We start from the raw sequence: 14,695 nt of genomic DNA on the forward strand, positions 1-14,695 counted from the left end.
AAGATTCCTTGATGCCCTTCCAGACTCCCTCTGCCTACCCAAGGACATCAGAGGACAAAAATCAGTTAACCACCTAACTGAGGAACTCAATTTAACCTTGCGCAATACCCTAGATGCAGTTGCACCCCTAAAAACTAAAAACATCTGTCATAAGAAACTAGCTCCCTGGTATACAGAAAATACCCGAGCTCTGAAGCAAGCTTCCAGAAAATTGGAACGGAAATGGCCCCACACCAAACTGGAAGTCTTCCGACTAGCTTGGAAAGACAGCACTGTGCAGTATCGAAGAGCCCTAACTGCTGTTCGATCATCCTATTTTTCCAACTTAATTGAGGAAAATAAGAACAATCCCCCCAAAAAATTGATACTGTCGCAAAGCTAACTAAAAAGCAGCATTCCCCAAGAGAGGATGGCTTTCACTTCAGCAGTAATAAATTCATGAACTTCTTTGAGGAAAAGATCATGATCATTAGAAAGCAAATTACGGACTCCTCTTTAAATCTGCGTATTCCTCCAAAGCTCAGTTGTCCTGAGTCTGCACAACTCTGCCAGGACCTAGGATCAAGAGAGACACTTAAGTGTTTTAGTACTATATCTCTTGACACAATGATGAAAGTAATCATGGCCTCTAAACCTTCAAGCTGCATACTGGACCCTATTCCAACTAAACTACTGAAAGCTGCTTCCTGTGCTTGGCCCTCCTATGTTGAACATAATAAACGGCTCTCTATCCACCGGATGTGTCAAACCTTGAAAAAGCCAAACCTTGACCCAGAAAATATAAAAAACTATCGGCCTATATTGAATCTTCCATTCCTCTCAAAAAATTGTGAAAAAGCTGTTGCGCAGCAACTCACTGCCTTCCTGAAGACAAACAATGTATACGAAATGCTTCGGTCTGGTTTTAGACCCCATCATAGCACTGAGACTGCACTTGTGAAGGTGGTAAATTACCTTTTAATGGCATCAGACCGAGGCTCTGCATCTGTCCTCGTGCTCCTAGACCTTAGTGCTGCTTTTGATACCATCGATCACCACATTCTTTTGGAGAGATTGGAAACCCAAATTGGTCTGCACGGACAAGGTCTGGCCTGGTTTAGATCTTATCTGTCGGAAAGATATCAGTTTGTCTCTGTGAATGGTTTGTCCTCTGACAAATCAACTGTAAATTTTGGTGTTCCTCAAGGTTCCATTTTAGGACCACTATTGTTTCCACTATATATTTTACCTCTTGGGGATGTCATTCGAAAACATAATGTTAACTTTCACTGCTATGCGGATGACACACACACAGCTGTACATTTCAATGAAACATGGTGAAGCCCCAAAATTGCCCTCGCTAGAAGCCTGTGTTTCAGACATAAGGAAGTGGATGGCTGCAAACTTTCTACTTTTAAACTCGGACAAAACAGAGATGCTTGTTCTAGGTCCCAAGAAACAAAGAGATCTTCTGTTGAATCTGACAATTAATCTTGATGGTTGTACAGTCGTCTCAGATAAAACTGTGAAGGACCTCGGCGTTACTCTGGACCCTGATCTCTCTTTTGACGAACATATCAAGACTGTTTCAAGGACAGCTTTAGCTTTTTGCCATCTACGTAACATTGCAAAAATCTGAAACTTTCTGTCCAAAATTGATGCAGAAAAATGTATCCATGCTTTTGTTACTTCTAGGTTAGACTACGGCAATGCTCTACTTTCCGGCTACCCGGATAAAGCACTAAATAAACTTCAGTTAGTGCTAAATACGGCTGCTAGAATCCTGTCTAGAACCCAAAAAATTGATCATATTACTCCAGTGCTAGCCTCCCTACACTGGCTTCCTGTTAAGGCAAGGGCTGATTTCAAGGTTTTACTGCTAACCTACAAAGCATTACATGGGCTTGCTCCTACCTATCTTTCCAATTTGGTCCTGCCGTACATACCTACACGTACGCTACGGTCACAAGACGCAGGCCTCCTAATTGTCCCTAGAATTTCTAAGCAAACAGCTGGAGGCAGGGCTTTCTCCTATAGAGCTCCATTTTTATGGAATGGTCTGCCTACCCATGTGAGAGACGCAGACTCGGTCTCAACCTTTAAGTCTTTACTGAAGACTCATCTCTTCAGTGGGTCATATGATTGAGTGTAGTCTGGCCCAGGAGTGTGAAGGTGAACGGAAAGGCTCTGGAGTAACGAACCGCTCTTGCTTTCTCTGCCTGGCCGGTTCCCCTCTCTCCACTGGGATTCTCTGCCTCTAACCCTATTACAGGGGCTGAGTCACTGGCTTACTGGTGCTCTTCCATGCCGTCGATCCAGAACATCCCAGACTTGCTCAATGGGTGACATGTCTGGTGAGTACGCAGGCCATGGAGGAACTGGAACCCGCTGTCGTACATGTCGAGCCAGAACATCCCAGACGTGTTCAATGGGTGACATGTCTGGTGAGTACTCAGGCCATGGAGGAACTGGAAACCCGCTGTCGTACATGTCGATCCAGAACATCCCAGACGTGCTCAATGGGTGACATGTCTGGTGAGTACTCAGGCCATGGAGGAACTGGAACCCGCTGTCGTACATGTCGATCCAGAACATCCCAGACGTGTTCAATGGGTGACATGTCTGGTGAGTATGCAGACCATGGAGGAACTGGAACCCGCTGTCGTACATGTCGATCCAGAACATCCCAGACGTGCTCAATGGGTGACATGTCTGCTGAGTACTCAGGCCATGGAGGAACTGGAACCCGCTGTCGTACATGTCGATCCAGAACATCCCAGACGTGATCAATGGGTGACATGTCTGGTGAGTATGGAGGCCATGGAGGAACTGGAACACGCTGTCGTACATGTTGATCCAGAACATCCCAGACGTGTTCAATGGGTGACATGTCTGGTGAGTATGCAGACCATGGAGGAACTGGAACCCGCTGTCGTACATGTCGATCCAGAACATCCCAGACGTGCTCAATGGGTGACATGTCTGCTGAGTACTCAGGCCATGGAGGAACTGGAACCCGCTGTCGTACATGTCGATCCAGAACATCCCAGACGTGATCAATGGGTGACATGTCTGGTGAGTATGGAGGCCATGGAGGAACTGGAACACGCTGTCGTACATGTTGATCCAGAACATCCCAGACGTGTTCAATGGGTGACATGTCTGGTGAGTACGCAGGCCATGGAGGAACTGGAACCCGCTGTCGTACATGTCGATCCAGAACATCCCAGACGTGTTCAATGGGTGACATGTCTGGTGAGTATGGAGGCCATGGAGGAACTGGGACATTTTCAGCTTCCAGGAATTGTGAACAGATCCTTGTGACACGGGGCCGTGCATTATCATGCTGAAACATGGAGGTGATGGCGGCGGATGAATGGCACGACAATGGGCCTCAAGATCTCATCACGGACGCCATACACGTGGTCTGTGGTTGGACGTACTGCCAACACGTGGAGGCCGGTTGGTCCAGTGGAGGCTGCTGAGGGGAGAACGGCTAATAATAATGGCTGGAACAGAGTTAATGGAATGGCACAAACTTGTGGAAACCATGTGTTTGATGTATTTCATACCATTCCACCTATTCCGCTCCAGGCATTACCACAAGCCCGTCCTCGACAATTAAGGTGCCACCAACTCCTGTGGGTTGGACGTACTGCCAAATTCTCTCAAACGACATTGAGAGAGGCTTATATTAGAGAAATTAACATTAAATTCCCTGGCAACAGCTCCGGTGGACATTCCTGCAGTCAGCATGCTAATTGCACGCTCCCTCAAAACTTGAGACATCTGTGGCATTGTGTTGTGTGATAAAACTGCACATTTTAGAGTTACCTTTTTATTGTCCCCAGCACAAGGTGTACCTGTGTTATGATCATGCTGTTTAATCTGCTTCTTGATATGCCACACCTGTCAGTGGATGGATTATCTAGGCAAAGGAGAAATGCTCACTAATAGGGATGTAAACAAATTTGTGCACAATATCTGAGAAAAATAAGCGTTTTTGTGCTCATAAAAATGTTTGGAATATTTTATTTCAGCTCATGAAACATGGGACCAACACTTTACATTTTGTGTTTATATTTTTGTTCAGTGTAGATTACAACATTTCCTTTGCAACTTTGTGTAGAAAACTAATAGATCCTCACAATTCGAGCCAGTACTCCATTTAAAAAGAAATGTAGTTTGTACTTCTCTTAGCAACCGACTGCTTCAACCCAAATCTCCTTGAATAGTCCAAAAGTGTCAGCTCTCTGAGAGGACTGTCCCTATGGTACAATTCTCATATGAAAACGTTTGATGGAGAAATGGGCTAGGGATTCAACTGCGGTGACAACCCTAATAAAATAATACTATTATAAACCATTGCATGGCAGTCTTGTGTTTTTCAACAATATTTTTTGAAAACAGCTCTATATATAGTGTGATTAGTGACATTTACCATTAAACCCAACCAACCCAAACTCCATTACAAAATACTATACAGTGTGTGTTTGGGAATTTACTGGCTTTAACTGTCAGGACAACCACTCAATTTATTTTCATCATGTGCAAAAGCTATTGGTTTACTACCCAAAGTTGAAAGGAAATGTTGTGATCTATTTAATAAACAGAAGAGACCAGCAAAATGGATAAAAGAGATTGACACTATAGCAGGAACAGTGGCATCTTGCACACTGATTCATGGTAAATAATGCAAGCGACTTCAATGACTAATTTCTCTGAACTGGGGGGAAAAAACATCACCAGATTCACAGGGAATACATTACATAGTGTGAAGAAGCAATTCTCCAAACCGCAGCTTCATACTTCTTGTCAGACATCTATACTGATATGGTATACTGATTGTTGGGGTGGGATCGATGTGGGGAGTCCGAGGGTGGCTTTTGATATTTTTGGGGGATTCCTCATGTCTTACTCATTGGTAGGAGGACGTGTGGTCCAAATCGGATGTTGGGTTCTATATTTTTTTAATAATATCTGAATCCTATAAATTAAAAACACCAATTTGTGTGCAATTAATTAGCTTAATTTCTCAGATATAACATTAGATTTCAACAAAGTAATGTTTTATGAATGCTAATCATAAATGTTACTACAGATAACTACAGAAGCCGGGCTAGATAATCTGGACCCTTTCTTTCTAAAATTATCTGCTGAAATTGTTGCCACCCCTATTACTAGCCTGTTCAACCTCTATTTCGTGTCATCTGAGAATCCCAAAGATTGGAAAGCAGCTGCGGTCATCCCCCTCTTCAAAGGGGGGGACACTCTTGACCCAAACTGCTACAGACCTATATCTATCCTACCCTGCCTTTCTAAGGTCTTCGAAAGCCAAGTCAACAAACAGATTACCGACCATTTCGAATCCCACCATACCTTCTCCGCTATGCAATCTGGTTTCAGAGCTGGTCATGGGTGCACCTCAGCCACGCTCAAGGTCCTAAACGATATCTTAACCGCCATCGATAAGAAACAATACTGTGCAGCCGTATTCATTGACCTGGCCAAGGCTTTCGACTCTGTCAATCACCACATCCTCATCGCCAGACTCGACAGCCTTGGTTTTTCAAATGATTGCCTTGCCTGGTTCACCAACTACTTCTCTGCTAGAGTTCAGTGTGTCAAATCGGAGGGTCTGTTGTCCGGGCCTCTGGCAGTCTCTATGGGGGTGCCACAGGGTTCAATTCTTGGACCGACTCTCTTCTCTGTATACATCAATGATGTCGCTCTTGCTGCTGGTGAGTCTCTGATCCACCTCTACGCAGACGACACCATTCTGTATACTTCTGGCCCTTCTTTGGACACTGTGTTAACAACCCTCCAGGCGAGCTTCAATGCCATACAACTCTCTTTCCGTGGCCTCCAATTGCTCTTAAATACAAGTAAAACTAAATGCATGCTCTTCAACCGATCGCTGCCTGCACCTGCCCGCCTGTCCAACATCACTACTCTGGACGGCTCTGACTTAGAATATGTGGACAACACCTAGGTGTCTGGTTAGACTGTAAACTCTCCTTCCAGACTCACATCAAACATCTCCAATCCAAAGTTAAATCTAGAATTGGCTTCCTATTCCGCAACAAAGCCTCCTTCACTCATGCTGCCAAACATACCCTTGTAAAACTGACCATCCTACCAATCCTTGACTTCGGTGATGTCATTTACAAAATAGCTTCCAATACCCTACTCAATAAATTGGATGCAGTCTATCACAGTGCCATCCGTTTTGTCACCAAAGCCCCATATACTACCCACCACTGCGACCTGTACACTCTCGTTGGCTGGCCCTCGCTTCATACTCGTCGCCAAACCCACTGGCTCCAGGTCATCTACAAGACCCTGCTAGGTAAAGTCCCCCCTTATCTCAGCTCGCTGGTCACCATAGCAGCACCCACCTGTAGCACGCGCTCCAGCAGGTATATCTCTCTGGTCACCCCCAAAACCAACTCTTCCTTTGGCCGCCTCTCCTTCCAGTTCTCTGCTGCCAATGACTGGAACGAACGACAAAAATTTCTGAAACTGGAAACACTTATCTCCCACACTAGCTTTAAGCACCAGCTGTCAGACCAGCTCATAGATTACTGCACCTGTACATAGCCCATCTATAATTTAGCCCAAACAACTACCTCTTTCCCTACTGTATTTATTTATTTATTTATTTTGCTCCTTTGCACCCCATTATTTCTATCTCTACTTTGCACATTCTTCCACTGCAAATCAACCATTCCAGTGTTTTACTTGCTATATTGTATTTACTTCGCCACCATTGCCTTTTTTTTGCCTTCACCTCCCTTATCTCACCTCACTTGCTCACATTGTATATAGACTTATTTTTCTACTGTATTATTGACTGTATGTTTGTTTTACTCCATGTGTAACTCTGTGTTGTTGTATGTGTCGAACTGCTTTGCTTTATCTTGGCCAGGTCGCAATTGTAAATGAGAACGTGTTCTCAACTTGCCTACCTGGTTAAATAAAGGTGAAATAAATTAATTAATTAAAGAATTGATTTCAGAACAATCTAAGATGGCGAGTGTCGAAATCTTCTTTCTTGTGCTCTTTAAGGTGGAACGACCCTGAAAGTCTTTCCAACAATTACATGTTAACACACCAGAAGGTGACTAAGTGAAATATTACACTGGTAGCATAGTCTAGTTGTAGAACCATGAAAACATATCAAATAGCTTTGTTTTATGATTATCGGTTTATAATATGACACTGTTGTAGTGTATTTTATCGGTGACAGTTTAGATTCACTATCAATCTAAAAGGTGAACATTTCACAGCATATATACTTATCTTTTATGATTCATATCAATATAATGTAATATATCAATATAATAATATCAGTATATTTATACCAATATCATATATCACAATTAAAAAGCAGCACCTGAAGAACTACACCTGCGCACGTCACGTCACCAGCCTACACTTGCCCCAACACACTGATCTTATGTCAGTTTTGCATTTCCCCCCCACTAGTGAATAAGTTAGAATTTGGGGTGGATAAACTGATTCCAGATCTGCGGTTAGGGAAAACTCCCATCAGCCTTGTTTCCTGGTGGTCTGCCACGTAACAACACAAGCGCTCAGCTGGCAGAGTGGGCGACGTGTACCGGGTAGCAATATTACCGAAGCAGGAAAATATCTCAGAATAAATCCTAAATACGATATATACTAGGGGTGTCATGGGGGGATTGCAGAGTGTCGAGATACCGGGAGGAGGATCCGAAGGCTACCATGTTCTTCGGGTAGCTATGTGTTTGGTTTTATTTTTTATGTCTGCAAAGAATGTTAGCTCGCTAGCAAGAATCCGCAGTAGTGGTCCCTCAGCAGGACCTACTGCAATTGTTGCCTCACGGTCAAATAGAGGCCGGGGATCACATTCTGGCCTACATGTAGCTAATACTAATAAGCAGTGTTAACGCTATTTTCCCCAGCATTTGCTACAGTGGCATTTTGGAATTGTGCAAGTCAAACGTTTGAAAGGTATTTGTTTTATTGGTTGCATGTATTGTTTAGCAAACAAGGTTAGCTGTAAAAACAACCAGACAGATACGAATGGGGTTTGAATGAGCTAGCCAGCTCAACGCTAGCTAGTTGTCAAAACAATAGCTTTTATAGGGGCAGCCACGTTGCTGACAGAATCCTCAGCGTCACAGTATCATGCCTCTTTCTACACATTTGTCTGACCTCCATGTTCAGACCTTCACATGAATATGTTGATGTGACAAGCATCTATTTGATGTTGAGATAGACAACCTTCGGGTATTACAGGTGAAGCTTGTAATAAATACCTGTTTAATTCTAAGGCTACTGCTAAATGTTCAAAGGTGATGTGAAGCTCCCTAACCTCTGCAAAGAAGACTGGGCCTCATGGCACAGGCAGTAGTGTGACTACCCTGTAACTGCTCCTTGTTCAAGCCTTGCTCCAGCTGCTCCCTTTCAATCTCAAAATGCAGTTGTTACAAGTCATGATGTCTCTGTCTTCTCCCAAGGTTCAGGAGAACTCTCCAGGACACCGGGCAGGACTGGAGCCTTTCTTTGACTTCATCGTCTCCATCAACAATGAAAGACTGGTATGTGTAGACATGCTGTCGGATAAGCATGTTCAACACACTAACTGTATGCACATACACAAACCCCCACTGACGGTGAGGATGCTGGTGTATAATACATAGCTCAAATGCAGGGATGGGGAAACTTTGATTGGGGTGGGGGCCAACAAAAAAAAACGGAACTCATCATGAGGTGGCTCCATTACAACCCCCCCAACCCCCCCCCCCCCCCCCCCCCCCAGCTTGTGAGCAAAACATTTTAGCGGCCCCCCTGCAATTCCACACATTTTGCCATAGGGTGGAATATGATAACTGATGATCATTTGGCCCCACCCCAGTTGGCAATTAGATTGCTTACTACAAGTTTAGATAGCTGACCGCTAGACTAATTTACCAATGTGCTGCACAACCACATTTCTAAATTGCACCTTGTGTATTGTATTATTCTAACTCTCAACAGTAAGTTTTAATTGGTCCGCGGGCCTACAAAAGGAGGGGGCCGCCAATTGCCCATCCCGGCTCTAATGGATGTCCGTTCTACTCATTCTAATTCTATAATTGATCCTGTCTCTGTTTCAGAACAAGGACAATGACACCCTGAAGGACCTATTGAAGGCCAGTGTGGAGAAGCCGGTCAGGATGTTGGTCTACTCCTCGAAGACCCTGGAGCTCAGGGAGTCCACCGTCATCCCTAGCAACCTCTGGGGTGGCCAGGGCCTGCTGGGAGTCTCCATACGCTTCTGCAGCTTCGAGGGAGCCAATGAGAACATCTGGCACGTGCTGGTGAGTAGCCAGTAGCCGAAAGGTGTGCCCAATTTAGGTCATACCAGGCAGGTGTAATTCTTGGTATCTTTCTCTTTCTCAGGAGGTGGAGCCTAACTCTCCAGCAGCCCTGGCTGGCTTGCGGCCCCACACTGATTACATCATAGGAGCCGACACCGTTATGAACGAGGTGCGTATAGTGACAAAACTACACCATGCGTTCTACTCTAGGAGTAAAGACTGCGAGCTTCACAAACTAGTCAATAAGCATTTTGATATAAGTCATTGAAGTTTCTCCCTCCCTTCCACCTCTCTCCCTCAGTCGGAGGACCTGTTTTCTCTGATAGAGACCCATGAAGGGAAGGGGCTGAAGCTGTATGTATATAACACAGACACAGACAACTGCAGAGAGGTGGTCATCACCCCGAACAGCGCCTGGGGAGGGGAGGGCAGGTAACAAACATACAGTGCACACACACACACACACACCTCAGTCTGACGAGTGACATCATCTACTGTTCTCTTGTTCCAGTCTGGGATGTGGGATAGGATACGGATACCTGCACAGAATTCCCACCCGACCATTTGAAGAGGGGAAGAAGATCAGTTTTCCAGGTCCTCTTCCCAGTGGTGAGCCCATCAGCCCACTCAAGGATGGATTCACTCAGGTTAGTATCAACCCAGAACTTGACCCAAGAATCAGAACAACTAGAACTGCCTGGACAGCCAGTAGACAATCAGTCACTTTATGCTTTTTTTTGTCATCCTTTTTGCAATAACATACAGTGGGGCAAAAAAGTATTTAGTCAGCCACCAATTGTGCAAGTTCTCCCACTTAAAAAGATGAGAGGCCTGTAATTGTCATCATAGGTACACTTCAACTATGACAGACAAAATGAGAAAAAAAATCCAGAAAATCACATTGTAGGATTTTTTATGAATTTATTTGCAAATTATGGTGGAAAATAAGTATTTGGTCAATAACAAAAGTTTATCTCAATACTTTGTTATATACCCTTTGTTGGCAATGACAGAGGTCAAACGTTTTCTGTAAGTATTCACAAGGTTTTCACACACTGTTGCTGGTATTTTGGCCCATTCCTCCATGCAGATCTCCTCTAGAGCAGTGATGTTTTGGGGCTGTTGCTGGGCAACACGGACTTTCAACTCCCTCCAAAGATTTTCTATGGGGTTGAGATCTGGAGACTGGCTAGGCCACTCCAGGACCTTGAAATGCTTCTTACGAAGCCACTCCTTCGTTGCCCGGGCGGTGTGTTTGGGATCATTGTCATGCTGAAACGCCCAGCCACGTTTCATCTTCAATGCCCTTGCTGATGGAAGGTTTTCACTCAAAATCTCACAATACATGGCCCCATTCATTCTTTCCTTTACACGGATCAGTCGTCCTGGTCCCTTTGCAGAAAAACAGCCTCAAAGCATGATGTTTCCACCCCCATGCTTCACAGTAGGTATGGTGTTCTTTGGATGCAACTCAGCATTCTTTGTCCTCCAAACACGACGAGTTGAGTTTTTACCAAAAAGTTATATTTTGGTGTCATATGGTCAGATGAAATTCTCCCAATCTTCTTCTGGATCATCCAAATGCTCTCTAGCAAACTTCAGACGGGCCTGGACATGTACTGGCTTAAGCAGGGGGACATGTCTGGCACTGCAGGATTTGAGTCACTGGCGGCGTAGTGTGTTACTGATGGTAGGCTTTGTTACTTTGGTCCCAGCTCTCTGCAGGTCATTCACTAGGTCCCCCCGTGTGGTTCTGGGATTTTTGCTCACCGTTCTTGTGATCATTTTGACCCCACGGGGTGAGATCTTGCGTGGAGCCCCAGATCGAGGGAGATTATCAGTGGTCTTGTATGTCTTCCATTTCCTAATAATTGCTCCCACAGTTGATTTCTTCAAACCAAGCTGCTTACCTATTGCAGATTCAGTCTTCCCAGCCTGGTGCAGGTCTACAATTTTGTTTCTGGTGTCCTTTGACAGCTCTTTGGTCTTGGCCATAGTGGAGTTTGGAGTGTGACTGTTTGGGGTTGTGGACAGGTGTCTTTTATACTGATAACAAGTTCAAACAGATGCCATTAATACAGGTAACGAGTGGAGGACAGAGGAGCCTCTTAAAGAAGAAGTTACAGGTCTGTGAGAGCCAGACATCTTGCTTGTTTGTAGGTGACCAAATACTTATTTTCCACCATAATTTGCAAATAAATTCATTAAAAATCCTACAATGTGATTTTCTGGATTTTTTTTTTCTCATTTTGTCTGTCATAGTTGAAGTGTGTACCTATGATGAAAATTACAGGCCTCTCTCATCTTTTTAAGTGGGAGAAATTGCACAATTGGTGGCTGACTGAATACTTTTTTGCCCCACTGTATTTTGGAACTAGAGGGCTGAAATGACCAGACCAAGTCTACAGTACCCATACTGTGGCTTTAGTCCCAGCCTCATAATAGTATGCCATCGATTTGAAGTGTCTACTTATCTGCATTCCCCCCCCCCCTTATTTGATTCCCTTCCACCCCCTTATCAGGGAAGGCTATGAGAGGCTCATTATGTCAGAATGTCACTCCTGACGCAGACAGGCACGTCAGAGAGGAAAGATGTTCATTCAAATGAATAATTACTTGTTTAAATGCACTTGACCTTACCTGTTCATCAAACGCCCCTCTCTCATATTCCTCCCTCCCTCTCATCTCTTTTTTTTTCTTCCCTGTCTTATTTCTCTCCCCCGCTCAGGTTCAGCTGTCAGCTGTAACCCCTCCGCCTGCCATGCATTTTGTCCCCACGGGGCTTGAGGATTCGCTGTCCGGCCTGTCAATCAGCTCAGCCCCGCCCACTATCCCAAGCGAGTTTCAGACAGGTACCTCATCTCTCTTACTCTTTCGCAACATAATATGGTTATGGAATGTGACACCAGGGTTAAACTTATATTTTTTGACTCTGCTCCAGATGGCCTCCCTGCTCCTATCAAACTCCCATTGGAAATGAATGATCTAAGTCAATGCTATGGATGGTCAAAAAAGATCCTCTCTCTCCAATGCATTTTTGTTCTGATGACTAGGGTTGAGGTCAATTCCATTTCAATTCAGAAAGTAAACCCAATTCTACTTTCCTAATTGAAAGCATTGAAGAGAATTGGAGTTTCAGTGTTTGGAATTCACTGGAATTGACCCCAACCCTGCTGACGGCTCATCTTTCTCTCCCAGGTCTCCCCACTGTTCCCCTGCTGCCTACCTCTATCAGCCCCTCCCTGAGCCCCCTAAACCCTGCCGCCACGACCTTCAACCCCGCCACCACGCTACCAGGTCAGCACACGTTTCTCCTCAGAATTTAGTTTTATGATCAAATTGAAACGATCAAATCATACACTTTTCTACACTGACTAAATATATATGTTTATTCGTGTGCTATTGTAGGTCTGATGCCTCTCCCGGGCAGCTTCCCCCTACTTCCAAACCTCACCAACCTCAACCTCGGCGCACTACCAGACCTCAGCGCTGTGTCGTTAGCAGGTATTAATGGGCTACCGCCACCTGGAACAGCGGGTTTATACTACCAGCAGCTAATGTTAGCAGCTATTGTTAACCCCTGGGGGCAGTAACTCAATGTTAACATGATGTATTAGTGTACATGTTCTAGTGTTCACTTACAGATCTCTCTCTTCTCCACGCTCCATTGCAGGTTTCCCTCCACTCGCCCCCTTCCCTCCTCTGAACCTGCCCGGTGTCGCCCCCCTCCCTGCCATGCTGTCCCAGCTACCACTCCTGCCCCCAGGGGTAACATCTTTTCCCCCGGTCGACCTCTCTTCCTTCACCCTTCCAACAGTCGCCCCAGAGAAGCAGACCCTCCCTGATGCCACAGTTCCCTCTACTGCCACAGAAACAGCTGTCGCCTCGGAAACCGCCCCCACGGAATCACAGGCTTCCACGGAGACAACGTCGTCGTAACACAGGAAGAGTCTCAGACCCAGAACCAAACCTACCAGTTTCTCTGTCTCCTTCTCTCTCTCTTTCGCCCTCTATTTATTTAGCCAGGAGGGAGAGAAGCATATTTCCAGCAGTGAGGCTGGCGCACTCAGAAGGCAGTCAGTTGGAAACGTGGAGCAGAGGAATGAATGATGGACAGATGGGATGAAGGAGTGGCAGTGGCTAGAAGCAGAGTAGCCCTACCAGCCTGCCTGTCCCACCCGGCCTCAGTTTCATACCAAATACATCAGCTTTTTTTATAACCTCCCAACCCTTTAGTAAACCCAGAAATCTCTTAGTTAGATATTCCTTCATATATTCATTTTTGTTAAATTGCTTAGATTGTTTCTGTTAAAGGGGCAATCTGCAGTTGTTACATACATTTTTTGACTTATAAATTAATTATATGTACCCATTAATTCTTGAGCCCCATTCTACCCCAAAATATAAGCTTGTTTTACACCAATGTTGGTAAACAAAGTAGATGTAATCAAACACAAAACATGCCTAAAACTAACTTTAATTTTAATATCATGAATGTTCATTCCTTGCATTTCCCCATCCCTAAGCTTTTTACCGAAACCGGGGCAGGGAGTACGGTTTGTTTCAACTGCTGATTGCTGCTTTAAAGAATGAAATCTGCATTATTTTATGCCACATTTGTCTGTTGAAATCATTAGGCATGCATGCTTGTACCTATGGAATACGTTTCTATGCACCGTTCGTTTAAACAAAACTCTGAACCCTTGTGAGGGTGCTAATCACTAGATGTCTATACCAGACGTGACCGAAATTGAGATCTCGTCAGAACTATGAACATGAACCATTTGTGGCTGGGGTAGGGTATCTGGTTAAAATCATATCTGTTACGCGCTGTAGTACTATCGCAGATAGAACAATGAGACAGATGTCTAACGGTATGTATAAATCTGAAGCATCCAGTTGGCATTTCCTCTCGCCTCCAAATATGGTGTTGAGAGGAAGCCCAGTGTCCAGCAGTTGGTGAAGATGGCCTGAGATGGATTCTGCCTGACATTATGCACATTTTCTCAGCGATTTTTAAACACTTGATCTCAATACAGTTCTGTTCCCAAAACTCGAATATGTTACAAACAGAGGGGACTAACTACCCTTTGCAAAAGTTTTTAAAAATAGGAGTTGTTTAGAAGTGCAAGGACGAATTGAGTTATTGCACACACGCACTTCAGAGTAGACGTTCCTTAATGGTAATATGCAAAAACATGCTAGAACACGCCAATAGGATCTTGCTAGCTCTTGCTTGGCTCTGCCCACCTCCTTTATTGTTCTGCCCACTATGATTAATTTGCTCCCATTGGAAATGACAGGCTGTGGTCTATCTTGGGTTAGTTATTTAAGCAATAAGGCATGAGGGAGTGTGGTATATTGGCCAT

General features: G+C 44.6%; 1 protein-coding gene across 1 annotated transcript; it reads left to right on the plus strand.

Annotated features, from left to right (window-relative positions):
- The first annotated feature begins 7,577 nt into the window (after window positions 1-7,577).
- Window positions 7,578-14,657, plus strand: LOC120020180 (Golgi reassembly-stacking protein 2-like). Its single transcript, XM_038963668.1, has 10 exons — window positions 7,578-7,736; window positions 8,484-8,564; window positions 9,123-9,326; window positions 9,409-9,495; window positions 9,628-9,758; window positions 9,838-9,973; window positions 12,055-12,178; window positions 12,525-12,623; window positions 12,735-12,830; window positions 13,000-14,657. The coding sequence occupies exons 1-10, from the start codon at window positions 7,674-7,676 to the stop codon at window positions 13,263-13,265; spliced, it is 1,287 nt and encodes a 428-aa protein (XP_038819596.1). The 5' UTR covers window positions 7,578-7,673; the 3' UTR covers window positions 13,266-14,657.
- The last annotated feature ends 38 nt before the right edge of the window (window positions 14,658-14,695 follow it).

Source organism: Salvelinus namaycush, chromosome 25 (assembly GCF_016432855.1).
Source record: "Salvelinus namaycush isolate Seneca chromosome 25, SaNama_1.0, whole genome shotgun sequence".
Classification (NCBI taxonomy): Eukaryota; Metazoa; Chordata; class Actinopteri; order Salmoniformes; family Salmonidae; genus Salvelinus; species Salvelinus namaycush.